Source organism: Oncorhynchus tshawytscha, linkage group LG10, assembly GCF_018296145.1.
Source record: "Oncorhynchus tshawytscha isolate Ot180627B linkage group LG10, Otsh_v2.0, whole genome shotgun sequence".
Taxonomy (NCBI): Eukaryota; Metazoa; Chordata; class Actinopteri; order Salmoniformes; family Salmonidae; genus Oncorhynchus; species Oncorhynchus tshawytscha.
In genome coordinates, this window is record NC_056438.1 from 80,153,484 (window position 1) to 80,181,056 (window position 27,573).

At 47.7% G+C, this 27,573-nt stretch overlaps 1 protein-coding gene across 2 annotated transcripts; it reads left to right on the forward strand.

The window, feature by feature from the left end:
- Nucleotides 1–1,480: 1,480 nt before the first annotated feature.
- LOC112236165 (vesicle-associated membrane protein-associated protein A) lies at nt 1,481–26,579 on the forward strand. 2 transcript variants are annotated; one of them, XM_042329173.1, is made up of 6 exons: nt 1,481–1,637; nt 17,427–17,579; nt 18,675–18,778; nt 19,437–19,517; nt 22,603–22,818; nt 24,738–26,579. In XM_042329173.1, exons 1-6 carry the CDS (start codon nt 1,580–1,582, stop codon nt 24,909–24,911), a joined length of 786 nt encoding a protein of 261 aa, XP_042185107.1. In that variant the 5' UTR covers nt 1,481–1,579; the 3' UTR covers nt 24,912–26,579. The 2 variants fall into 2 exon arrangements, with proteins under 2 accessions (XP_042185107.1, XP_042185108.1); XM_042329174.1 differs by lacking the exon at nt 1,481–1,637 and adding an exon at nt 13,866–14,179.
- The last annotated feature ends 994 nt before the right edge of the window (nt 26,580–27,573 follow it).

Consider the following 27,573-nt stretch of genomic DNA (forward strand, 5'->3'; position numbering starts at 1 on the left):
AACTGTTTGAGTAAACACTTGCTACACGGTTATCACCCTTGAACTTCCCCTTATCTATAACCTCTCATTTTCAAGGAAACCAAAGGTTTGTCTTAACAGTTTAACCTATTCAGTGGAAGGTATTGGTCTCTGACCTTTAGGAATGCTGTAAATAGATGGAAAGATAAGGAGAGTGGAGCAGGCTCGGGTTTTCAGCCGTGCTCTACTCCAGACTACCCTCCCTCTCAACAGTTTTACACGTGCTCTTGACAGGGAAGTCTGCACCACCTCTCTGTCACGAAGATGGACTTAACCCTAGACGAGGCTCTCAAAAGGTCCGAAGAGAGAAAGGCAGAGTAGATAGTCTTCTGGTTTTAAAGTTGGAAAACAAATAGGGTTTAATTTGTGCTCCCGAGAAGGCGCAGCGGTCTAAGGCACTTCATCTCAGTGCTAGAGGCGTCACTACAGAAACCTTGGTTCGAGGTTCCAGGCTGTGTCACAACCGGCCGTGTTTGGGAGAACCATAGGGCGGTGCACAATTGGCCCAGTGTCGTCCGGGTTAGGGTTTGGCCGTCATTGTAAATAAGAATTTGTTCAAACTGACTTGCCTAGTTAAATACAGGTTACACACATTAATACAAAGAGAGTCAGAGAGAGAGACAGAGAGAGAGAGAGAGAAAGAGAGAGACAAAGACACATAGAGAGAGAGAGACAGACAGAGAGAGAGAGAGACAGAGAGAGACAGAGAGAGAGAAAGTGAGAGAGAGAGAGACAGACAGAGAGAGAGAGAGAGAGACAGAGAGAGAGAGAGACAGAGAGAGAGAGAGAGAGAGAGAGAGAGACAGAGAGACAGAGAGACAGAGAGAGAGAGAGAGAGAGAGAGAGAGACAGAGAGAGAGAGAGAGAGAGAGAGAGAGAGAGAGAGAGAGAGAGAGAGACAGAGAGAGAGAGAGAGAGTGAGAGACAGACAGAGAGAGAGAGAGAGAGACAGAGAGAGAGAGAGACAGAGAGAGAGAGAGACAGAGAGAAAGTGAGAAAGAGAGAGAGACAGAGAGAGAACATGCACACACACTCTCTGCTTCAACACACACACCCTTCTTACACATGCACAAGTTATTTTCTCAACCCCTTCCTATATATATACATATAGTCATTGCTCTCAACACACACATATATCCAGAGAAGTATCACTTAAACAATACAGTATTTGGAACCATGCCTATCAAAATACCCCATAAATCAAGTTTGCTGAAATAGCTCTATCAACAAATGTGAACCAATATGGCATTTAGACCCATCTGTAAACCATATATTTTTCCAGTTAGGATCTGTGACAAAAAAACAACAAAAAAAGTAGCCTACATGACTATTGCGTATTTGATTAACTAACTAACTTAATCAAATCAGATTCAAGAAAAATGAGTTTCTTATTAAAATGAGTGAAGACCCAAACACGTGAACGCGCACTAGAATCGCGCGTTGAAATATTTGCTCCCGTGTGCTCGTTCAGGTTGTTAGACCAGAGACCAGTCAGCGACTCTTCAGCTCCAACTAGCAGGACCACCTCTCGTCAGTGTCTCTGACAACGCTAGAGATAAATATGTCCAAGTTGGAGCAAATCCTTGTTCTCGATCCCCCCTGTGACCTCAGATTTAAAGGTAAGTGCATTTTTACCTTCACATATATATATATATATATGTGTTGTTTGTTTTAAATCTCCGAGACAAGCCTGTATTTCTCGGATGATTTCACACCTTCCCTTCGGTTCGTAGTTAACGCGTTAGGCTGCCCGCCGCCGCCATTTTGTTCGGGGAACGGAGACAGGCCGCGGTGTGAATCACCGTAATGTCAGTGACGCGGTCGACGTGCGTGGGTCTTGTCTTGTCATAAACTGTACCGAATCGTTTTTTTATATATACACCTCTGACTACATGCTATCTTTCCCCTTTCTTGTGATAAAGACTGTCCAGATAACCTATCCGTGCCAGGTATTCCTTAACTAACTAGTGCAAAAGTTTACAAGTTGCTAAACCAATAAACTAACATACAAGGAGGACATGTAGTTAACCAACTACCTAAAGGTGTCCTGCTTGTGAAGTAGTCATTGGTGGGTATACTAACTAGGTTTGTATAACTCATGTAACTCATTTGGTTGGTGAATGGTTGCAACGTTTGAGTTAGGTAGCAAATGTTAACGTTAACCGTTCCAACTAGTTTTCCGTGTATTGCACTTTTTAAAAAACAAAAACAAGTCGGAATACAAATGTATTCTCGGCACCCAGCTGTTCAGTCGGAGCTTTCTGTGCCGACGGACCGGTTCGTTCAGAGGACGGGGTTTAACGGGCGCTCGGCCGCCACCTACTAGACTGAGGTACAAACTCCCTTTTATACTTTGCTTGAAAAACAAAACTGTACTAAATAAATACCCTACCATCTAACACTACACTCGGTAATTTTCAAATTATATGAAATAAAATTAACACCACACTACTCCACTAATTACATTCATTTATTCCTACCTTCCTTCAACACAACACACACTAACTCTTCTGCTGTCATGTTTTACACCGAAATACCTCTCGGCAGCTGCCTCCACCACCTCTATTTTCTGCGACTTCTGTTCCATCCCTGCTGTACAGTTGATAACCGTTGCTATAAATGCTAAAAATCCCAATCTTACTGAAACGCATAACTTTTTGTCCTGTCCCTCTGTACTGGGTTATCTCTACTACTCTCACCACTCCTCCCCCTTGACCCATCTTCCTCTACTTTCTTCACTGCCTCAGCATATGACAACTCCTGCTCTAGTCTAACCCTGGAAACCTCAACCTGCCTCTCTCTCTCGCACGGGACATTTCTGATCCCCAGCGCCATGGGAACCCCTACAAATGAACACAATCTACTACTTTCCCCAATGCTACACATTCCTTTGTCTCATGCCCTTCTGCACACTTCTCACACCTAGGAACCTCCCTCCTACACACTGCTGCCACATAGGAACCTCCCTCCTACACATTGCTGCCACATAGGAACCTCCCACCTACACACTGCTGCCACCTAGGAACCTCCCTCCTACACACTGCTGCCACATAGGAACCTCCCACCTACACACTGCTGCCACCTAGGAACCTCCCTCCTACACACTGCTGCCACATAGGAACCTCCCTCCTACACACTGCTGCCACATAGGAACCTCCCTCCTACACACTGCTGCCACATAGGAACCTCCCTCCTACACACTGCTGCCACCTAGGAACCTCCCTCCTACACACTGCTGCCACATAGGAACCTCCCTCCTACACACTGCTGCCACATAGGAACCTCCCTCCTACACACTGCTGCCACCTAGGAACCTCCCTCCTACACACTGCTGCCACCTAGGAACCTCCCTCCTACACACTGCTGCCACATAGGAACCTCCCTCCTACACACTGCTGCCACATAGGAACCTCCCTCCTACACACTGCTGCCACATAGGAACCTCCCTCCTACACACTGCTGCCACAGGAACACCTAGGAACCTCCCTCCTACACACTGCTGCCATCTAGGAACCTCCCTCCTACACACTGCTGCCACATAGGAACCTCCCTCCTACACACTGCTGCCACCTAGGAACCTCCCTCCTACACACTGCTGCCACCTAGGAACCTCCCTCCTACACACTGCTGCCACATAGGAACCTCCCTCCTACACACTGCTGCCACATAGGAACCTCCCTCCTACACACTGCTGCCACCTAGGAACCTCCCTCCTACACACTGCTGCCACCTAGGAACCTCCCTCCTACACACTGCCTACACACTGCTGCCACATAGGAACACCTAGGAACCTCCCACCTACACACTGCTGCCACATAGGAACCTCCCACCTACACACTGCTGCCACATAGGAACCTCCCTCCTATACACTGCTGCCACATAGGAACCTCCCTCCTACACACTGCTGCCACATAGGAACCTCCCTCCTACACACTGCTGCCACATAGGAACCTCCTCCTACACACTGCTGCCACAGGAACACCTAGGAACCTCCCTCCTACACACTGCTGCCATCTAGGAACCTCCCTCCTACACACTGCTGCCATCTAGGAACCTCCCTCCTATACACTGCTGCCACATAGGAACATCTAGGAACCTCCCTCCTACACACTGCTGCCACCTAGGAACCTCCCTCCTACACACTGCTGCCACCTAGGAACCTCCCACCTACACACTGCTGCCACATAGGAACACCTAGGAACCTCCCTCCTACACACTGCTGCCACATAGGAACACCTAGGAACCTCCCTCCTACACACTGCTGCCACATAGGAACACCTAGGAACCTCCCTCCTACACACTGCTGCCACCTAGGAACCTCCCTCCTACACACTGCTGCCACCTAGGAACCTCCCACCTACACACTGCTGCCACATAGGAACACCTAGGAACCTCCCACCTACACACTGCTGCCACATAGGAACACCTAGGAACCTCCCACCTACACACTGCTGCCACATAGGAACACCTAGGAACCTCCCACCTACACACTGCTGCCACATAGGAACACCTAGGAACCTCCCTCCTACACACTGCTGCCACATAGGAACCTCCCTCCTACACACTGCTGCCACATAGGAACACCTAGGAACCTCCCTACTACACACTGCTGCCACATAGGAACCTCCCTCCTACACACTGCTGCCACATAGGAACCTCCCTCCTACACACTGCTGCCACATAGGAACCTCCCTCCTACACACTGCTGCCACCTAGGAACCTCCCTCCTACACACGGCTGCCACCTAGGAACCTCCCTCCTACACACTGCTGCCACCTAGGAACCTCCCTCCTACACACTGCTGCCATCTAGGAACCTCCCTCCTACACACTGCTGCCATCTAGGAACCTCCCTCCTACACACTGCTGCCATCTAGGAACCTCCCTCCTACACACTGCTGCCATCTAGGAACCTCCCTCCTACACACTGCTGCCATCTAGGAACCTCCCTCCTACACACTGCTGCCACATAGGAACCTCCCTCCTACACACTGCTGCCACATGCCCATAAGCTTGACACCTGTAACAACGTAATGTATTCGGTACAAAAGCACATACAGGATAACTTATATATCCTTACATCACTTTGTCAGGCAAAAACTCAACTTCAAAGCTCAAAAAGAGAAGACTCTTCTGTCGCATCAAATGACGAGCATCACATACACCGGGTATCTTTCCCCTCAGTTGGTCAGCGTTTATATCTACTGCTACCCCAGTTATCACTCCTTTCATTGGTGCCCTTTTTTTGAAAGCGAAACAATTCACTTTTCTTGCCTCCCATTTTTGTTTTACTCTGAGCGCCTTCTCCCTCAAACCAACAGAAACAAAAAATGATCACTAGACCATTTCTGGTTACCCTCACAAACTTTTTCCCCCAGCCTGAATCCACAAATGGATCAGCTTAAAGGCAAGAGTCCATTTTTTTCCCATAAACTTCACTCCTACTGTCAGACTCATCTTTTTCCTGACCCTCTGTGTATACCTTGGTCTCCGATAACTTCACCACATGTACCACCTCTGATACTTCGCCCTCGTAAAATTACATTTCTCCTTCTGTGTTCGGGTGTCGTGACGTGTACAGATTGTCTTATGTACACACTAGTTCTAGCTTGTTTATCATTAACTAAAACGTACTAGTCTTTTAAATTGACCACAATGCTGGTGATGTTGACAGTCCGTGTGTCTTATATCGCTCTAGGTTGACAGATTACAGAAGTCTGTCTACAGTCCCCCAAGTCAAGTACTGACATTTTTGTTTCGATGTGACTTGAACAAGTCCTAAAAATACATTTAATTGACTTGACAATTGAAATCAACCTTCAGTTGTTGAAAGACAAAAAAAACAGTTTTGTTGGTGAGCAGCTTCCATTACTGTCGGAGGTCGACTGATTGATTGGCCGATTTAATTAGGGCCGGTTTCAAGTTTTCATAACAATCTGTAGTTGGCCTTTTTAATTTATCATCGAATCACGGCCTACTTCAACTTCGCCAAACGGGTGGTGATTTAACAAGCGCATTCGCGAAAAAAGCACAATCATTGCACCAAATGTACCTAACCATAAACATCAATGCCTTTCTTAAAATCAATACACAGAAGTATGTATTTTTAAACCTGCATATTTAGTTAAAATAAATTCATGTTAGCAGGCAATATTAACTAGGGAAATTGTGTCACTTCTCTTGCGTTCAGTGCAAGCAGAGTCAGGGTATATGCAACAGTTTGGGTCACCTGGCTCGTTGGGAACTGTGACCATAATTAATTTGCCTGAATTGTACATAATTATGACATAACATTGAAGGTTGTACAATGTAACAGCAATATTTAGACTAATGGGGATGCCACCCGTTAGATAAAATACAGAACGGTTCCGTATTTCACTGAAAGAATAAACGTCTTGTTTTCTAAATGATAGTTTCCGGATTCGACCATATTAATGACCAAAGGCTCGTATTTCTGTGTGTTATTATGTTATAATTAAGTCTATGATTTGATAGAGCAGTCTGACTGAGCAGCAACAGGCTCGTAAGCATTCATTCAAACAGCACTTTTGTGCGTTTTGCCAGCAGCTCTTCGCAATGCTTGCTTCACAGCGCCGTTTATGACTTCAAGCCTATCAACTCCTGAGATTAGCAGGGCAATACTAAAGTGCCTATTAGAACATCCAATAGTCAAAGGTATATGAAATACTAATGGTGTAGAGAGAAATAGTCGACGCGTCATAATTCCTATAACTACAACCTAAAACTTCTGAACTGGGAATATTGAACCACCAGCTTTCATATTGAGCAGAAAACTGAAACGTTAGCTTTTTTTTACATGGCACATATTGCACTTTTACTTTCTTCTCCAACACTGTTTTTGCATTATTTAAACCAAATTGAGCATATTTCATTTATTTGAGACTAAATAGATGTTATTTATGTATTATATTAAATTAAAATACGTGTTTATTGTTCATTCAGTATTGTTGTAATTGTCATTATTACAAATGTATATAAAAATAGTCAGATTAATCGGTATCGGCTTTTAAAAATCCAAATCGGTTGTCCTCTACTGTCAATGGTAGAGGAAGTATTAAGAGTCACATCAACTCATTAATACCAACCCTCAGTCTATCTTATAATAGTGATGACTGATCGATGAGACAAGCCTACTTGACTGGTGTGGTTTGGGCTGTCCATGACCTTGCTCTGGTCCTGGGTGTTACTAATGACCTGGACCAGAGCCGGCCGTGCCCTCTGATAGCTCTGGTCCTGGGAGTTACTGATGACCTGGACCAGGGCCGGCTGTGCCCTCTGATAGCTCTGGTCCTAGGAGTTACTAATGACCTGGACCAGGGCCGGCCGTGCCCTCTGATAGCTCTGGTCCTGGGAGTTACTGATGACCTGGACCAGGGCCGGCCGTGCCCTCTGATAGCTCTGGTCCTAGGAGTTACTAATGACCTGGACCAGGGCCGGCCGTGCCCTCTGATAGCTCTGGTCCTGGGAGTTACTGATGACCTGGACCAGGGCCGGCCGTGCCCTCTGATAGCTCTGGTCCTGGGAGTTACTGATGACCTGGACCAGGGCCGGCCGTGCCCTCTGATAGCTCTGGTCCTGGGAGTTACTGATGACCTGGACCAGAGCCGGCCGTGCCCTCTGATACGTCCTCTGATCAATCAGCCCAACTTCTCATCAGTCACAAGATTTATATTTACCCCTTCAACAAATTAAACCCCGAGGCTCACTAACTGCTTTCTAAATGACAACGGTAGGCGAGCACGCAACAATTTTTTAGGATAAACAAATTGCATGTCACGTAATTGGCCAGCTCTCTCCCTTCCCTGGCTCAATGAGAAGGTAAATAGGCCATGCCGGGACCATCCATGCCGGGACCATCCATGCCGGGACCACCCATGTAAATATATGGGGTATGGAAGTAGCAAGACGGCTCCACCCATGTGGGACCACCCATGTCAGGGGAGATAACACACAGCTTCTCCTTCTAAGGATGGATGGCCCCAGATGACAAACATAATGCTGTCTATGGTGTGTAGGTGGCCCTGTGCAGCCTAGATCCTGTCTAGCAAGGGTGGCCCTGTCCCACCAATACCGTGCCACTTGTGTGTTGAACACAAACTACTATTATAATGACTTTATATTTTTAAGCTCTCGTGACAAGTATGTGAAACTATGTGAAACAGCCTAGATTCCAGGTGCGGCCTAGATCCTGTCTCAAACAGTTCTTTCTGAATTGAACCTGAACACAGGCTCGAGGCTGTGCAATAACACACTGTGTTCTGGAGGAGATAAGGATGTTAATTGGTTAGCTACCGAAATACATTTTGACCGGTCATGCTTATCGGTTTATAGGTTAATTTGAATAATTGTGTGGAATTTAAATTGCCGCGTTGTGTGTTTTCGTTAGTCCTCATGATGTATTTTATTTACCACCTGTCAGACAGGATACAGGGCCTAGTTTGAGGAGAGGAATATCACCTGTCAGACAGGATATAGGGCCTAGTTTGAGGAGAGGAATATCACCTGTCAGACAGGATATAGGGCCTAGTTTGAGGAGAGGAATATCACCTGTCAGACAGGATACAGGGCCTAGTTAGAGGAGAGGAATACCACCTGTCAGACAGGATATAGGGCCTAGTTTGAGGAGAGGAATATCACCTGTCAGACAGGATACAGGGCCTAGTTAGAGGAGAGGAATACCACCTGTCAGACAGGATATAGAGAAGCTCCTCAGTCTGTAGTCTACTGGAGTGAAGCCTGCTTTTAGAAGCCCCCGTCATGGTTCAACAAATAACACTTTCTAAATGCAATCACTTGTTAAATTACGGCCACGATTTAAAAAGGAACTTGTTTTGTTTTCCTTCTCAATCTCAACTCGTAAAGCGTGCCTCCCATTTGCATGCGTAGGCAATAGCCTGGCTGCCGTTGACTATCATCAGTGGTTCCACCCACAACTTTGCAATGGCAGCTTGAGGCAGTATATTTGTTTGCAACGTGAAGGTTTTACTACGAGGCTGGTCGTACCTTGCTTCAAAGTAGCCTTGTGAAAATCCATCCAAAGAAACGAGGAGGCAGTTATTATCGACTCTTCCTCGTGTTCCTTAACCAGCATTTCTCTGCTGTTCTGTTGGTTTTCATGTCAACTTTATTTCGTTGTTCAGAAGACAAAGGCACAATCCTGGTTATGTCATCAACCCGTCCTGGTTATGTCATCAACCCGTCCTCAGATCCTCACCATCGAGAGCATCCTGACCGGTTGCATCACCGCCTGGTATGATAACTGCTCGGCCTCCGATCTACAGAGGGTAGAGTGTACGGCCCAGTACATCACTGGGGCAAAGCTGACTGCCTTCCAGGAACAGGGAGCCATTTGATGAACTGTTCAGCAGTCTTATGGCTTGGGGGTAAAAGCTGTTCAGGAGCGTTTTGGTCCCAGGTTTGGCATGTCGTTACCGCTTGCAGTGCGGTAGCAGAGAGAGAGTCTATGACTTGGGTGGCTGACACCACCTGGAATGGGGTTTACGGATGGCAGGGAGCTCTGCCCCAGTGACAGGCCTCAAATGGCCGTCAATTTAAAAAAAAATAGTTTATTCATCTAACCTTTATTTAACCACGGAAGTCATTTAAGAACAAATTATTATTTACAATGACAGCCCACAAGGGGAACAGTGGGTTAACTGCCTTGTTCAGGGGTTGAACGACAGACTTTTACCATGTCAGCTCGGGGGATCTAATCTAGCAACCTTTCGTCACTGGCCCAATGCTCAACCACTAGGCTGCCTGCCGCCCCTACACTCTGACCACTAGGCTACCTGCCGCCCCTACACTCTGACCACTAGGCTACCTGCCGCCCTACACTCTGACCACTAGGCTACCTGCCGCCCTACACTCTGACCACTAGGCTACCTGCCGCCCCTACACTCTGACCACTAGGCTACCTGCCGCCCCTACACTCTGACCACTAGGCTACCTGCCGCCCCTCCACTCTAACCACTAGGCTACCTGCCGCGGGGCTGTGTCGTGTGTCGGGGCTGTGTATGACGTGTGTCGGGGCTGTGTATGGCGTAGTGTCTGTGCGAGTGTCGTCCTAAAAAAATAAGTCCACCTAGGCCTAAATGCCATATGTTAACTAGATCTAGTACATATTTAGGTTAGGCTACATTCTGTCAATTCACTGTTCAACTATAAGCCTGTATGAAATGGGGAACAGGAAAGACTGCTACTTCCTGATGCACACACTGTGTTGCCATGGTGACCGTGTTGTGATGGGCACACCGTGTTGCCATGGTGACCGTGTTGTGATGGGCACACTGTGTTGCCCGTGTTGCCACGGGGTGACCGCGTTGCCACGGGGTGACCGCGGGTTTTCAGGTTAGGATGGAGGAATTCCACAACGTTCTTCACACCCATCTACACTCTGGCATCTCGTAACGATCAGAACGTTAATCGATATTCTACATTTAGTCGACCCACATAAATCATTTTATGAATGTTGCCAAGCCATGTGGATTTAGGGTGTGGTTCAAATAGGGCTCTATAGGGAATACGATGCACTTTGAGGCTCAGATAGAAGTTAAGTCGTTGTGCTGTCACTCATCTCTGTGCTATGGGTGTGAACTGAACTGTGATATTAGGCAGAGACCAACTAGTGGAAACTCTGGGTCGGTTTCCCCTGACTCAGAATAATCTTAGTACTTTCAATAGAGTTTTTTCCCCCATTAATCCTGAGCTAGGCTTAATCTGTGTCTGGGAAGTCGCCCCTTCCTGACAGAGGAACAGATTGCTGAGGGAGAAGTTCAAACGTAGATAAATGTTTTGAGGATGTTTAGTTCCCTCTACCCATGCTGTTGTTAAAACACTCATGGTTCTGTGACGGTCCTGTCCTTAACAGTCCTGGGCTAACCCAATGCCCACGGTCCCGTCGTGGGCTAACCCAATGCCCACGGTCCCGTCGTGGGCTAACCCAATGCCCACGGTCCCCTCGTGGGCTAACCCAATGCCCACGGTCCCCTCGTGGGCTAACCCAATGCCCACGGTCCCCTCGTGGGCTAACCCAATGCCCACGGTCCCCTCGTGGGCTAACCCGATGCCCACGGTCCCCTCGTGGGCTAACCCGATGCCCACGGTCCCCTCGTGGGCTAACCCAATGCCCACGGTCCCCTCGTGGGCTAACCCGATGCCCACGGTCCCCTCGTGGGCTAACCCGATGCCCACGGTCCCCTCGTGGGCTAACCCGATGCCCACGGTCCCCTCGTGGGCTAACCCGATGCCCACGGTCCCCTCGTGGGCTACCCGATGCCCACGGTCCCCTCGTGGGCTTACCCGATGCCCACGGTCCCCTCGTGGGCTAACCCAGCTCTGCCAGGCCTAATCTCACTTTGTTGTGGTGATCAGTGTATTGAGTAGGTCATAGTAATCTAGAAAACCATTGGTTATTGATTATGTTAGAGGATGGATGAATGGTCATTGATCCTGAAGCAACAAAACAAATCCTATTTGCATTTCCTCAGCTTGTCTCTAAGCAAGAGGATGTGATCATAGATTGAATTGGGTTTTAGCTGTGTTGTCCATATAGACCCCATCAGTATTAAACTAAACCCAAGCTTTCTGTGGGGAGTATAACCAAATGCTGTCCCCCATGTCACTCGGATCAGGAAACTCTTCCTGATTTTTGATGCAATCATTTCCTCCCTAGGTATGGAAACGAGCGTAGAACCATAGTAGGTTACTTGACTGAGTCACAATGTTTGGTGCAACGACAGACATTAGACCCTGTCTTTCAGTATATCATGTTGATCTGAAACAGTGTTATGGTCAAGCCAGGTCACAGCAAAACATGCCCTAATAAACCCATCAGCTGGGAAAATGGATACACAACAACCTCCATTTATCTGTCTGCGGGGCAACTAATCACTAATTCATCTGAGTTTGGTGTAATTGGACTTGGCCTCTAGCTGTGTTGACAACATGATGGGAAAATCTGGACCGTGTTGGGACCATGCTGACTGGTTAAATCTGGACCTTGTTGGGACCATGCTGACTGGTTAAATCTGGACCGTGTTGGGACCATGCTGACTGGTTAAATCTGGACTGTGTTGGGACCATGCTGACTGGTTAAATCTGAACTGTGTTGGGACCATGCTGATTGGTTAAATCTGGACCGTGTTGGGACCATGCTGACTGGTTAAATCTGGACTGTGTTGGGACCATGCTGATTGGTTAAATCTGGACCGTGCTGGCTGTTAATGTCCTTATAGGAAACAGCAGACCAGCTGTCACCAGATGGACAGAGAGCAGCACCGGGGTAATGATGGTAGCTAATGTCTCCCCATGAATTTTACTGGAGTCAATCAACCTGAGTCAACAAATCAGGTCACAAAGGCTGCATTTACACAGGCAACCCATTTGTTGGCAAAAGATCAGATCGATCAAAAGACAAATTAGTGTCAAAAGTTCAGAATTGGGTTGACTGTCAACGCAGCCACAGTCCTTCCATCTCCAATATGGAGAGCATGGGATCTCCTCTCCATATGATATTACCTGAGCTAAGGGAACCTTAAATTGGTTTAATCGATTAGGATTTGGCTTATAGCCTCGGAAAGCGGTACGTAATGCAATGACCTGTTTACATACAGTCAGCTGTTGGTGTACTGGTAACGAATGACTCCAACCATGTCATTACAGTCAGCTGGTAACGAATGACTCCGACCATGTCATTACAGTCAGCTGGTAACGAATGACTCCGACCATGTCATTACAGTCAGCTGGTAACGAATGACTCCGACCATGTCGTTACAGTCAGCTGGTAACGAATGACTCCGACCATGTCGTTACAGTCAGCTGGTAACGAATGACTCCGACCATGTCGTTACAGTCAGCTGGTAACGAATGACTCCGACCATGTCGTTACAGTCAGCTGGTAACGAATGACTCCGACCATGTCGTTACAGTCAGCTGGTAACGAATGACTCCGACCATGTCGTTACAGTCAGCTGGTAACGAATGACTCCGACCATGTCGTTACAGTCAGCTGGTAACGAATGACTCCGACCATGTCGTTACAGTCAGCTGGTAACGAATGACTCCGACCATGTCGTTACAGTCAGCTGGTAACGAATGACTCCGACCATGTCGTTACAGTCAGCTGGTAACGAATGACTCCGACCATGTCGTTACAGTCAGCTGGTAACGAATGACTCCGACCATGTCGTTACAGTCAGCTGGTAACGAATGACTCCGACCATGTCGTTACAGTCAGCTGGTAACGAATGACTCCGACCATGTCGTTACAGTCAGCTGGTAACGAATGACTCTGACCAGTCTGGATCCTAGGCAGTGCATCCATCTGCATCCATCTATAAGAAAGCGTTATTTTCCTCTCAGCACCGACAAATAGGCTATAAATACACAAGGTTACCACTTTGTCCAGAGGGGACAGCGTGGAGGAGACTTTGTCCAGAGGGGACAGCGTGGAGGAGACTTTGTCCAGAGGGGACAGCGTGGAGGAGACTTTGTCCAGAGGGGACGGCGTGGAGGAGACTTTGTCCAGAGGGGACGGCGTGGAGGAGACTTTGTCCAGAGGGGACGGCGTGGAGGAGACTTTGTCCAGAGGGGACGGCGTGGAGGAGACTTTGTCCAGAGGGGACGGCGTGGAGGAGACTTTGTCCAGAGGGGACGGCGTGGAGGAGACTTTGTCCAGAGGGGACGGGGAGGGGACGGCGTGGAGGAGACTTTGTCCAGAGGGGACGGCGTGGAGGAGACTTTGTCCAGAGGGGACGGCGTGGAGGAGACTTTGTCCAGAGGGGGGGACGGCGTGGAGGAGACTTTGTCCAGAGGGGACGTGCGTGGAGGAGACTTTGTCCAGAGGGGACGGCGTGGAGGAGACTTTGTCCAGAGGGGACGGCGTGGAGGAGACTTTGTCCAGAGGGGACGGCGTGGAGGAGACTTTGTCCAGAGGGGACGGCGTGGAGGAGACTTTGTCCAGAGGGGACGGCGTGGAGGAGACTTTGTCCAGAGGGGACGGCGTGGAGGAGACTTTGTCCAGAGGGGACGGCGTGGAGGAGACTTTGTCCAGAGGGGACGGCGTGGAGGAGACGTTGTCCAGAGGGGACATCCTGTTAAGCATGTCAAATCGCTAATGTTTTGGCTTCAGCAACATTTAGGTAAATACTTTTTGCTTGTCTGTTGAGTGTCTTATCGCCGGGGTTGAGTAAGTTACTTTACTTTCTAACTGCAATCGGTTACTAGTTACTTGTCCAAAATCCTTCAACGTAACGTTTGGATTTCCCCAAACTCAGTAATTTAATCTGATTACTTTCCCCTTAAGAGACATTAGAAGACAAAAAGGATCCTTCAAACACATGTGGAGTTAAATTAAATGTAATTTGAGAACTAAAGGTGTCAATTTAAACTCAGCAAAAAAAAGATCCCTTCTTCAGGACACTGTCTTTCAAAGATAATTCGTAGAAATCTGAATAACTTCACAGATCGTAAAGGGTTTTAAGTTTCCCATGCTTCAATGAACCATGAACAATGAATGAATAGACATGCACCTGTGGAATAATCGTTAAGACACTTAACAGTTTATAGACGGTAGGCAATTAAGGTCACAGTTATGAAAACTTAGGACATTAAAGGGGTCTTTCTACTGACTCTGGAAAAACACCAAGAGAGAGATGCCCAGGTTCCCTGCTCATCTGCGTGAACGTGCCTTTAGGCATGCTGCAAGGAGGCATGAGGACTGCAGATGTGGCCAGGGCAATCAATTGCAATATCCGTACTGTGAGACGCCTAAGACGGTGAGACGGGCAGGACAGCTGATCGTCCTCGCAGTGGCAGACCACGTGTAACACCTGCCCAGGATAGGTACATCCAAACATCACAGCTGCGGGACAGGTACAGGATGGCAACAACAACTGTCCGAGTTACACCAGGAACGCACAATCCCTCCATCAGTGCTCAGACTGTCCGCTATAGGCTCACAGAGGCTGGACTGAGGGCTTGTAGGCCTGTTGTAAAGGCAGGTCCTCACCAGACATCACTGGCAACAATGTCGCCTATGGGCACAAACAAACCCACCGTCGCTGGACCAAACAGGACTGTCAAAAAGTGCTCTTCACGGACTAGTCACAGTTTTGTCTCACCAGGGGTGATGGTCAGATTTGTGTTTATCATCGAAGGAATGAGCGTTACACCGAGGCCTGTACTCTAGAGCAGGATCGATTTGGAGGTGGAGGGTCCGTCATGGTCTGGGGCAGTGTGTCACAGCATCATCAGACTGCCTGTCATTGAGGCAACAAGTGCTTTACAGGGAAGACATCCTCCTCCCTCTGTGGTACTTTACAGGCTCAGACATCCTCCTCCCTCATGTGGTACCCTTCCTGCAGGCTCATCCTGACATGACCCTACAGCATGACAATGCCACCAGCCATACTGCTCGTTCTGCGCGTGATTTCCTGCAAGACAGGAATGTCAGTGTTCTGCCATGGCCAGCGAAGAGCCCGGATCTCAATCCCATTGAGCACGTCTGGGACCTGTTGGATCGGAGGGTGAGGGCTAGGGCCGTTCCCCCCCAGAAATGTCTGGGAACTTGCAGGTGCCTTGGTGGAAGAGTGGGGTAACATCTCACAGCAGGAACTGACACATCTGGTGCAGTCCATGAGGAGGAGATGCACTGCAGTACATGGTATCTGGTGTGGCCACCAGCTGCATTGACTGTTACTTTTGATATTTTGTATATTTGAGCAAACATTCTTTCTATATTTAAGAAATCCATTATAGCACAATTTTAGTTTTTCAAAAGTATCTGTAGTCAGTATCTGTAGTAAAAAATGCCTTAACTGATTCCAGGTAGTGAGTTACTCCCCAAACGGTGCAGCTCTGATGTGAAGGACAGAGAAATTGTCAAATCTGTAAAATAAAAAAAAATGTATTGTAAATTTTGGGGTAGCCTAGTGGTTAGAGCATTGGCTAGTAACCAAAAGGTTGCAAGTTCGAATCCCCAAGCTGTTCTGACAAGGTACAAATCTGTCGTTCTCATTGAGGCCGTTAATAGCTACGTGAGTTGCGTGACATCGTATAACCTTTCGTTATGTTTCTTCTGAAAGCTTCAGAGTAGTTTTCCTCTTCCCTGATGATAAACACTGAACACAACACGATGCCACGGCAATTGCACGCTCCCTCAAAACTTGAGACATTGGCATGCTGAACTGTTGCCAGAGAATTTAATGCTAATTTCTCTACCTAAGCAGCTTCCAATGTCATTTCACAGAATTTGGCACTAAGTCCAACTGGCCTTATAATCACAGACCACCTGTATGGCGTCATGTGGGTGAGCGGTGTGCTGATGTCAACGTTGGGAACAGAGTGCCCCATTGTGGGGTTATGCTATGGTCAGGCATAAACTACGAACAACAAACACAGCTGCATTTTAAATCAATGGCAATTTGAATGCACTGAGATCCTGAGGCCCGTTGTCGTGCCATTCATCCACCGCCATCACCTCGTGTTTCAGTATGATAATCCACGGCCCCATGTCACAAGGATCTGTACACAATTCCTGGAAGCTGAAAATGTCCCAGTTCTTCCATGGAACCTCACCCATTGTACAACAGCGTGTTCCAGTTCCAATATCCAGCAACTTCACACAGCCATTGAAGAGGAGTGGGACAACATGCCACAATCAGCCTGATCAACTCCATGTGAAGGAGATGTTGTGCTGCATGAGGCAAAAAGTGCCACCAGATACTGACTGGCTCTGATCCAAACCCTACCTCTTTATTAAGGTATCTGTGACCAACAGATGCATATCTGTATTCCCAGTCATGTGGAATCCATAGATTAGGGCCTAATTGATTTTTCAATTGACTGATTTCCTTATGTGAACCTTAACTCAGTAAAATTGTTTAAATTTGTTGTATGTGTTATCTAGATGTGTTCATCTCCCCTCAGTGTTGCACTGTAATCACATGCTCGCTCCCTCTCTGCCTCGCTCGCTCCCTCTCTGCCTCGCTCGCTCCCTCTCTGCCTCGCTCGCTCCCTCTCTGCCTCGCTCGCTCCCTCTCTGCCTCGCTCGCTCCCTCTCTGCCTCGCTCGCTCCCTCTCTGCCTCGCTCCCTCTCGCTCCCTCTCTGCCTCGCTCCCTCTCTGCTCCCTGTCTGTCCCTCCACAGTCTGCCTCGCTCCCACTCTGCCTGAAGCTCCCGTCTGATAGCCTCGCTCCCTCTCTGCCTATGCCTTCCCTCTCGCTCCCCTCTCTGCCTCGTGCCTCGCTCCCTCTCTGCCTCGCTCCCTACTCTGCCTCGCTCCTCTCTGCCTCGCCCCAACGGCTCTGCCTGCTCCCTCTCGCTCCCTCTCTGCCTCGCTCCCTCTCTGCCTCGCTCCCTCTCTCTGCCTCGCTCCCTCTCTGCCAGGTCCCTTCACAGATGTCGTCACCACCAACCTGAAGCTGAAGAACCCGTCTGATAGAAGAGTATGTTTCAAAGTGAAGACCACAGCTCCCAAGAGATACTGTGTACGGCCCAACAACGGCATCATAGATGCAGGTGCTACCGTCACCATCTCTGGTAAGTCCAATAACTAGGGGTAGGAACGTTTTTAAAAATTGATAACCTTAATGTTTAGAAAAATCCCTGACTGGAGAAACTAATAATAATAAAAAAATCCCTCTACAAAATGTACATTTAAAATCCCAGCTGGCTCGCTCGCTAGCGGATCCATAATAAAGTGGAAGGGCTGCTGGCGGCAGGTAGCCTAGCGGATTAGAGTGGAGGGGGGCGGAACTAATGGGGAGCCATAGCGGAAGAGTGGGTGGGGGGAACTAATGGGGATCTGCCCCAGGAAGAGTAGCTGGCCTTAGAGGGAGGGGGATCCATAATAAACCCCAGGAAGCCTGCCTTGCGGAACTAGATGGGGATCCATAATAAACCCCAGGAAGAGTAGCGCCGGGCAGTCTAGCGGGGATTAGAGTGGAGGGGACAGGGGGGATCATTAAACCCCAGGAAGAGTTTTTACAGGAATTTTTTATTATCCACCTAGAATGTGCAATTCAGACTGTTTCAAAAATACTTCCTATTTCCTCAGAGGATGATGAACAGGCACACTGTGGCACAGTCACACTAGTGGATATAGGATGTTGTTTTGCTGCTGCTTTGACAGGAACTAATGGGGATCCATAATAAACCCCAGGAAGAGTAGCTGCTGCCTTGGCAGGAACTAATGGGGATCCATAATAAACCCCAGGAAGAGTAGCTGCTGCCTTGGCAGGAACTAATGGGGATCCATAATAAACCCCAGGAAGAGTAGCTGCTGCCTTGGCAGGAACTAATGGGGATCCATAATAAACCCCAGGAAGAGTAGCTGCTGCCTTGACAGGAACTAATGGGGATCCATAATAAACCCCAGGAAGAGTAGCTGCTGCCTTGGCAGGAACTAATGGGGATCCATAATAAAGACAAATACAAATTCTGATCGTAGGAGCCTTTGTTTTATCATTTTTTTACTTGTCCATTCGGACAACTTTAGTCTATAGCTTTTATTTCGATCCTTGTTACAGTAGTTGAAATAAATTTAGTTTAAGACTTATAGCGTAAATCAAGAACTCTGTTTTTTGCTGACGTGTGTGTGTGTGTGTGTGACAGTTTGTTTTGAATCTATTACAGTAATGCTCCAGCCCTTCGACTACGACCCCAACGAGAAAAGTAAACACAAATTCATGGTCCAGAGTATCTTTGCGCCTCCTAATGTGGCTGAGGTGGATGCAATGGTGAGTAATTCTACCTTAATGTCATCTACATCTGACCCTACGAGGTCTGGACTACTGCTGCTTTTCTGTATCCATCTGTATCCTTTTCTGGTGTCCCAGGTGTAAATCTATCCCTGATTACAAGGGAAGAAGGAAAAATAAAAAAGGTATTGGAATTGGCTTTGATGTCACACCCATTGTATTATCTGTGACTTAACCCAGTCATGGTAGTTTTCCCCTCTCGTCCAGTAGAGGGCAGCAACAGGGTCATGGTAGTTTCCCCCTCTTGTCCAGTAGAGGGCAGCAACAGTCATGGTGGTTAATTCTCATCTCGTCCAGTAGAGGGCAGCAACAGTCATGGTCTTTTTCCCCCTGTCAAAACCAAGCCCATTCTCTGAATCTCTCTCTAATACTACAGTTAGCGCTGGTGTTGATCTCCTCACAGAACATCACAGTGACGACAAGTACAGGAAAGATATCTACAGAGCTTTAGTGTTTGGCTAAGAGCTGAATAGTTGAATAATGATGTGATAGTTCGTTGCCAGATTTTTCCTCCACCCGCCGTGGTATGTGTCTGTCTGTGTGTGTGAGAGAGAAAGATGGTGTGTTAGTGTATATGGAGTCCAGCTGCTAGTAGTTTAGTCTGATGAATAACATGTATTCCTCACTTCTCCTCCAGTGGAAAGATGTGAAACCTCATGACCTCATGGATTCCAAGCTGAGATGTGTATTCGACCTGCCTTCTGAAAACAATGAAGTGGTAAGTTGGAGGAGCATCAGCAGGACTTATGTGGGGAGTGGCCCAGGGGGAGGAGGGAGTGGCCCGGGGGAGGAGGAGGGGAGTGGCCCGGGGGAGGAGGAGGGGAGTGGCCCGGGGGAGGAGGAGGGAGGAAGGCCCGGGGGAGGGGAGGAAGTGGCCCGGGGGAGGAGGAGGAGGAGGAAGTGGCCCGGGGGAGGAGGAGGAGGGAGGAGGAAGTGGCCCGGGGGGGGAGGAGGAGGAGGAAGTGGCCCGGGGAGGAGGAGGAGGAGGAAGTGGCCCGGGGGGGGAGGAGGAGGAAGAAGTGGCCCGGGGGAGGAGGAGGAGGAGGAGGAGGAAGTGGCCCGGGAGGAGGAGGAGGAGGAGGAGGAGGAGGAGGAGGAGGAAGTGGCCCGGGGGGGAGGAGGAGGAGGAAGTGGCCCGGGGGGAGGAGGAGGAGGAGGAGGAGGAAGTGGCCCGGGGGAGGGGAGGAGGAGGAAGTGGCCCGGGGGAGGAGGAGGAGGAAGTGGCCCGGGGGAGGAGGAGGAAGTGGCCCGGGGGAGGAGGAGGAAGTGGCCCGGGGGAGGGGGAGGAGGAGGAGGAAGTGGCCCGGGGGAGGAGGAGGAGGAAGTGGCCCGGGGGGGAGGAGGAGGAAGTGGCCCGGGGGGGGGGAAACTAAAGTCTAAGGACAACAGGTTTGTGAGGTGGGGGAGACTGGTCTGGGTTCTAAGGTAGATACTACTGCTGTACTGGAGTTTGTCCAATTTCTCCTTTTCTGTTTGCAAACATTTTGCTACGTCATCCCCTTGGTCAGGACAGGAGAAAGGCTCGTGCAGCAGAGTGGACCGGACAACAAGCTGTCTCCCTGGGAACTCTCGTGTCTGTTTCTCCCATCCCTTGTCCTTCACTGTGACATGTCGTTGACTGTTCACTGACTAGAACCACATCTAACTGTGCTATTGGAGGGACGTTCCCTCCCTGGTGCCTACGATGTGCGTCCTCTATCTGCCTCCAGCCTGGACCAGACACACAAGCTGCATGCCAAATTACCCCATATTCCCAATATAGTGCGTTACTTTTCATCGGGGCCCATAAGGCAACAGACTCGGCCTCCTCTGTCGTACGTACGGCCTCCTAATCAAACAGTACTTGTTTTCTTTCATAGAACAATTATTTGATTTGAGACCGGATGTGGTAAGCACTTGTTTCATTGCAGGCGAATTCAAGTAAGCATCAGATAAAACACTGTTTGAACCCTACTCTCTCTCTAAGCATCAGATAAAACACTGTTTGAACCCTACTCTCTGTCTAAGCATCAGATAAAACACTGTTTGAACCCTACTCTCTCTAAGCATCAGATAAAACACTGTTTGAACCCTACTCTCTCTAAGCATCAGATAAAACACTGTTTGAACCCTACTCTCTCTCTAAGCATCAGATAAAACACTGTTTGAACCCTACTCTCTCTCTAAGCATCAGATAAAACACTGTTTGAACCCTACTCTCTCTCTAAGCATCAGATAAAAAACACTGTTTGAACCCTACTCTCTCTAAGCATCAGATAAAACACTGTTTGAACCCTACTCTCTCTAAGCATCAGATAAAACACTGTTTGAACCCTACTCTCTAAGCATCAGATAAAACACTGTTTGAACCCTACTCTCTCTCTAAGCATCAGATAAAACACTGTTTGAACCCTAAAACACTGTTTGAACCCTACTCCCTACTCTCATCAGATAAAACACTGTTTGAACCCTACTCTCTCTAAGCATCAGATAAAACACTGTTTGAACCCTACTCTCTCTAAGCATCAGATAAAACACTGTTTGAACCCTAGATAAAACACTGTTTGAACCCTAACTGTTTGAACCCTACTCTCTCTAAGCATCAGATAAAACACTGTTTGAACCCTACTAAAACACTGTTTGAACTCTAAGCATCAGATAAAACATCAGATAAAACACTGTTTGAACCCTACTCTCTCTAAGCATCAGATAAAACACTGTTTGAACCCTACTGTAAAACACTGTTTGAACCCTACTCTCTCTAAGCATCAGATAAAACACTGTTTGAACCCTACTCTCTCTCTAAGCATCTAAAACACTGTTTGAACTTCAGATAAAACACTGTTTGAACCCTACTCTAAGCATAAAACACTGATTGAACCCTACTCTCTAAGCATCAGATAAAACACTGTTTGAACCCTACTCTCTCTAGCATCAGATAAACCGCATCAGATAAAACACTGTTTGAACCCTACTCTCTCTAAGCATCAGATAAAACACTGTTTGAACCCCACTCTCTCTAAGCATCAGATAAAACACTGTTTGAACCCTACTGTTTGAACCCTACTCTCTCTAAGCATCAGATAAAACACTGTTTGAACCCAGATAAAACACTGTTTGAACCCCACTCTAAGCATCAGATAAACCGCGTACTGTTTGAACCCCACTCTAAGCATCAGATAAACCGCGTACTGTTTGAACCCCACTCTAAGCATCAGATAAACCGCGTACTGTTTGAACCCCACTCTAAGCATCAGATAAACCGCGTACTGTTTGAACCCCACTCTAAGCATCAGATAAACCGCGTACTGTTTGAACCCTGGTCTCCTAACCTCCAGCCCCTAACTGATCTGGGACCAGGCTAAGGACACTGCTGCTGGGTTTCTGTTTTGTGGTTTTCCCTTAAACATCTGCCAATGACACCCTATTCCCTATAAACAGTGCACTACTTGTGACTAGAGCCCTTTGAAGTCCTGGTCAGTAGTGCACTGTTTATATAAGGGTGCCATTTGGGATGCTGCGGACTTAGTGGGTTCTCTCTGTCTCTCTCTCTCTCTGTCTGTCTCTCTCTCTGTCTGTCTCTCTCTGTCTGTCTGTCTCTGTCTCTCTCTGTCTGTCTCTCTCTCTCTCTCTGTCTCTCTCTGTCTGTCTGTCTGTCTGTCTGTCTCTCTGTCTCTCTCTGTCTCTCTCTCTCTGTCTGTCTGTCTGTCTCTCTTTGTCTGTCTGTCTCTCGGTCTGTCTCTGTCTCTCTGTCTCTCGGTCTGTCTGTCTGTGTCTCTCTCTGTCTGTCTCTCTCTCTCTCTCTCTCTCGTCCTTTTCTCCAGATCGACGTGGAGTTGAGCAGCAACGCCACGGCTCCCGTGCTGAACTCGTCCAAGGCGGCTCCCGTGCTGAACTCGTCCAAGGCGGCTCCCGTGCTGACAGCGGCGAAGACCGCCAGCGTCTTGACCAACGGCTCTGAGATGAAGAACCTCACAGAGGAATGCAGGAGACTTCAGGCTGAGATGGACAAGCTGACCGGCGAAAACCGTCAACTCAAGGTTAGGTTCTCTCTGCTGTAGAGACGGCTTAGAGGTTTGGCGAGGTTTCATTGCACACAACGATACGATTATTAGTCAGGTTGGTATAAGTAGTTCAATTAAAATTGTGCTTTGCAAGAAGAATCAATTCCCCAATAATCCAGTTGACATGGACACATCAGGCTACCTGATGCAGAAAATCAACGTTCTCCCACAGCGACCATGGCATTTTTGCGTACCCTGTTTGGACGTACTTTTTCACGTCTCTGTGTATATAGTGCATTTTTCTAATTTTCTAAATTTACTTTTGCATATTTTTTTACTACTGAATGTTATCAGCTCTCCAACCAAAATCTAATATTAGATAAAGGGGAACCTGAGTTTACAAATAACACAAAACATCTATACTTATTTGATTTAATTAACAAAGTTATGAAATACCCAATTCCCCTGTGTGAAAAAGTAAATGCCCCCTTACACTCAATAACTGGTTGTGCCACCTTTACCTGCACTGACTCCAACTAACCACTTCCTGGTACTGTATGACCACTTCCTGTAGTTATTGGATCAGTCTCTCACATCGCTGTGGAGGAATTTAGAGTAGCTGCACTGACTACAACCAACCACTTCCTGGTACTGTATGACCACTTCCTGTAGTTGTTGGATCAGTCTCTCACATCGCTGTGGAGGAATTTACAGTAGCTGCACTGACTACAACCAACCACTTCCTGGTACTGTATGACCACTTCCTGTAGTTGTTGGATCAGTCTCTCACATCGCTGTGGAGGAATTTACAGTAGCTGCACTGACTACAACCAACCACTTCCTGGTACTGTATGACCACTTCCTGTAGTTGTTGGATCAGTCTCACATCGCTGTGGAGGAATTTACAGTAGCTGCACTGACTACAACCAACCACTTCCTGGTACTGTATGACCACTTCCTGTAGTTGTTGGATCAGTCTCTCACATCGCTGTGGAGGAATTTAGAGTAGCTGCACTGACTACAACCAACCACTTCCTGGTACTGTATGACCACTTCCTGTAGTTGTTGGATCAGTCTCTCACATCGCTGTGGAGGAATTTACAGTAGCTGCACTGACTACAACCAACCACTTCCTGGTACTGTATGACCACTTCCTGTAGTTGTTGGATCAGTCTCTCACATCGCTGTGGAGGAATTTTGACCCACTCTTCCATCAGAACTGCATTAAGTGAAGAACATTTGTGGGTTTTTACGCATGACCTGCTCTCATCGCGCTCTAGCGACTCTTTTACGCATGACCTGCTCTCATCGCGCTCTAGCGACTCTTTTACGCATGACCTGCTCTCATCGCGCTCTAGCGACTCTTTTACGCATGACCTGCTCTCATCGCGCTCTAGCGACTCTTTTACGCATGACCTGCTCTCATCGCGCTCTAGCGACTCTTTTACGCATGACCTGCTCGTTTCAAGGGCTTTACTTGGCTCATCGCGCTCTAGCGACTCTTTTACGCATGACCTGCTCGTTTCAAGGGCTTTACTTGGCTCATCGCGCTCTAGCGACTCTTTTACGCATGACCTGCTCGTTTCAAGGGCTTTACTTGGCTCATCGCGCTCTAGCGACTCTTTGTGTCGCGCCTGGCGCCTGCAAGCTGACTCCGGTAGTCAGTTGAACAGGTATGGCTGGCTTCCAGTGTGAAGGGGAGTGGTTTGGTGGGTTATGTTTCGGAGGACACGTGACTTGACCTTCGCTGTTAGCACCGAAGGGTTTAGTCAGATTATGAGAAGTGCCAACTTAACCTTTTAACTGCTGGTTCTCCTGTTTTCTGTAGAGAACTATATTCTTGTTTGATAGTTTCTTGTTTTTGTGCAGTTTGATATGTGCACCCCTGTTTCCCCCCCTCCCCTCTCCCCCTCTCTCTTCTCTCTCTCTCTCTCTCTATCCCCTCTCCATCCAAGGATGACGGTGTTAGAATGAGAAGGGCTGCCCAGCGTTCTGACCACATGACATCAAACCAGACGGGCTCCTCCTCCTCCATGATGCAACAGACGACCGCCGCCTCCCTCCCCTCTCTCCTCGTTGTCATAGCAGCCATCTTCATCGGATTCTTCATCGGGAAGTTCATCTTGTAAACTGGAGCTTGCTCTGAAATGACACCCTATTTTCTATTTTGTGCACAATTTTTTTTTTTGGAGCAGAACCGATAGGGAGTCCTATAGGGGCCTCAGGTTCAAAGTAGGGCACTACATAGGGAATAGGGTGCCATTTCGGACAGCGCGCCCTGGGAGACGCAAGACGCCTGCCGTATCTAATGACAACCCCTCGGCTCCTGAATCAAAAGGCCAAAAAGGTGGAACTGACTAACCAAGAAGGAAAGACTATGTTGCCGTATCAGAAGCTCTGTCTGCAGTGGCCATGTTGTCTGTCTGTACAGTACGAGGGCCCCCACTGCCTTTCTATAAGCCTTTACACATGGTTAGTGTACACACAGAGGGGAGAGAGGAAAGGAAGGAAGGAAAAAGATGGTTCCGTTTTAGTTTTTTTTTGCTTTGTTTTTGATGGATGGACAGATAGCCTAAGTGCAGGTATGAGATGTACGTACCGAATAGCACCTTATTCCCTGTATAGTACACTACTTCTAATGGTCCTGGTCAACAGTAGTGCACTACACAGGGAATAGGGCGCCTTTTGGGGACACACAGGAAGTGGTACACTATCAATCAACACGGAGGACAGTTTATGACGTGCCTAGGCCCTGTTAGAGTACTTTAACACACCGTTCCTACCTTATGAGGTAAGCATAGCTCCATTAGTGGTTAGATCGGTGAAAAGACCCCCCTATTACTTTACCCAATTCAGATCTGTGATTCCTTCAAGGAAGATGGGTAGGAAGGAACTATGCATGATGGGTAGGAAGGGAACTTATGCATGATGGGTAGGAAGGGAACTTATGCATGATGGGTAGGAAGGGAACTTATGCATGATGGGTAGGAAGGAAACTTATGCATGATGGGTAGGAAGGAAACTTATGCATGATGGGTAGGAAGGAAACTTATGCATGATGGGTAGGAAGGAAACTTATGCATGATGGGTAGGAAGAACTATGCATTTCATAAGTATTGGAACACGGTCCTAGTCACCATGGGGGCATGAAGTAGTTGAATAAACCAATCGTCTTCTCTCGCTCTCTCCCTCTTTTTTTTAATTATAAAAAAAATAAAAAATAGAACTTGAATGAAATGTTAAGTGAAAAATGTTATTTTAATCCTTTTTTAAGCTAAAAAGGAGAGAACTACTTCTTCCGTTGTCCAAACACAGACCACCTCGCTACTTAATGCAGGATCGCCTCTGATTTAGTCCGTACAAAATGGTACTCCTATTCCCTGTATAATGTCCTGCTTTTCACCAGGGCCCGTAGGGCGATCTGGCTTGAAGTAGTGCACTATATGGCTGGATGGATATATGGACGGACGGATAGATGGGGTGCCATTTGGGACGGAGACATCGACTACTTGATTTGTTCAGTTTAGTAATTTCTCTACTTTTTCTCTGGGAAATGTTTCTAGTCCATCTGGGACATAGGTCCTTCCCTACTTCCTGTCCAATCCTAGCCCTACTTCCTGTCCAATCCTAGCCCTACTTCCTGTCCAATCCTAGCCCTGATGATACGAATGCAGACTTTATTATTATTATTGTTTTTCTCATCATGTTACATCCCTCCTTACCTTCTGAGGCAACTGTTCTTAACCCCATCCCTCCCATGGTATTGCATTGAAGAAATAAACCTGAAAACAATGTTGGTTTTGATGGCCATCTTCTTGCGGAGTCTCTTCAAATGTACAAGTCATACATCACAATGTAGCCGACATCTTTTTTTGCTGACGAATATCTAGATGAATATTGTTAATTGTTTGCTAATACAAACATCTATTCACCGGACCTAGCTTGGCCTTGTCCCCCGAGGCTAATTGACCGGACCTAGCTCGGCCTTGTCCCCCGAGGCTAATTGACCGGACCTAGCTCGGCCTTGTCCCCCGAGGCTAATTGACCGGACCTAGCTCGGCCTTGTCCCCCGAGGCTAATTGACCGGACCTAGCTCGGCCTTGTCCCCCGAGGCTAATTGCTACATACAGTGCATTCGAAAGGTTTTCAGACCCCTTTTTCCACATTTTGTTACGTTAAAGCCTGATTCTAAAATTGATATTTCGCTCATCAATCTACACACAATACCTCGTGATGTTTGGCTGGGGTAAGCCGTCATTGTAAATAAGAATTTTGTTCTTAACGGATTTGCCTAGTTGAATAAAAGTTCAAATCCAACTGTGGATAATTGCGTAGGGGCAAAAACAAAAGTGATAAATATTACACCACATTTAAGGACACCTCTTTCCATGACAGACTGACCAGGTGAAAGATATGATCCCTTATTGATGTTACTTTCAAATCAGTGTAGATGAAGGGGAGGAGACGGGTTAAAGAAGGATTTTTAAGCCTTGAGACATGGATTGTGTATGTGTGTCATTCAAATATTAAAAGTGCCGTTGAACAGGGTATGGTAGTAGGTGTCAAGAACTGCAATGCTGCTGGTTTTTTCACACTCAAGTTTCCTGTTTCTATCAAGAATGATAGAAGGACATCCAGCCAACTGGACGCAACTGTGGGGAAGCATCGGAGTCAACATGGGCCAGCATCCCTGTGGAAACGCTTTGGACACCTTCTAGTGGGACTCTGAAACCACTGAGCCTCAGTAATAAGGTTTCCTGGTTACCCGATAACCTATTCTGTGGAAGCCCA

Coding starts and splice junctions, on each gene's coding strand:
- LOC112236165 (XM_042329173.1), top strand. CDS start 1,580: ATGTCCAAGTTGGAGCAAATCCTTGTTCTCGATCCCCCCTGTGACCTC. Junction 19,518..22,602: donor CTTCTGAAAACAATGAAGTG/GTAAGTTGGAGG, acceptor CCTTTTCTCCAG/ATCGACGTGGAGTTGAGCAG. Junction 22,819..24,737: donor GCGAAAACCGTCAACTCAAG/GTTAGGTTCTCT, acceptor TCTCCATCCAAG/GATGACGGTGTTAGAATGAG.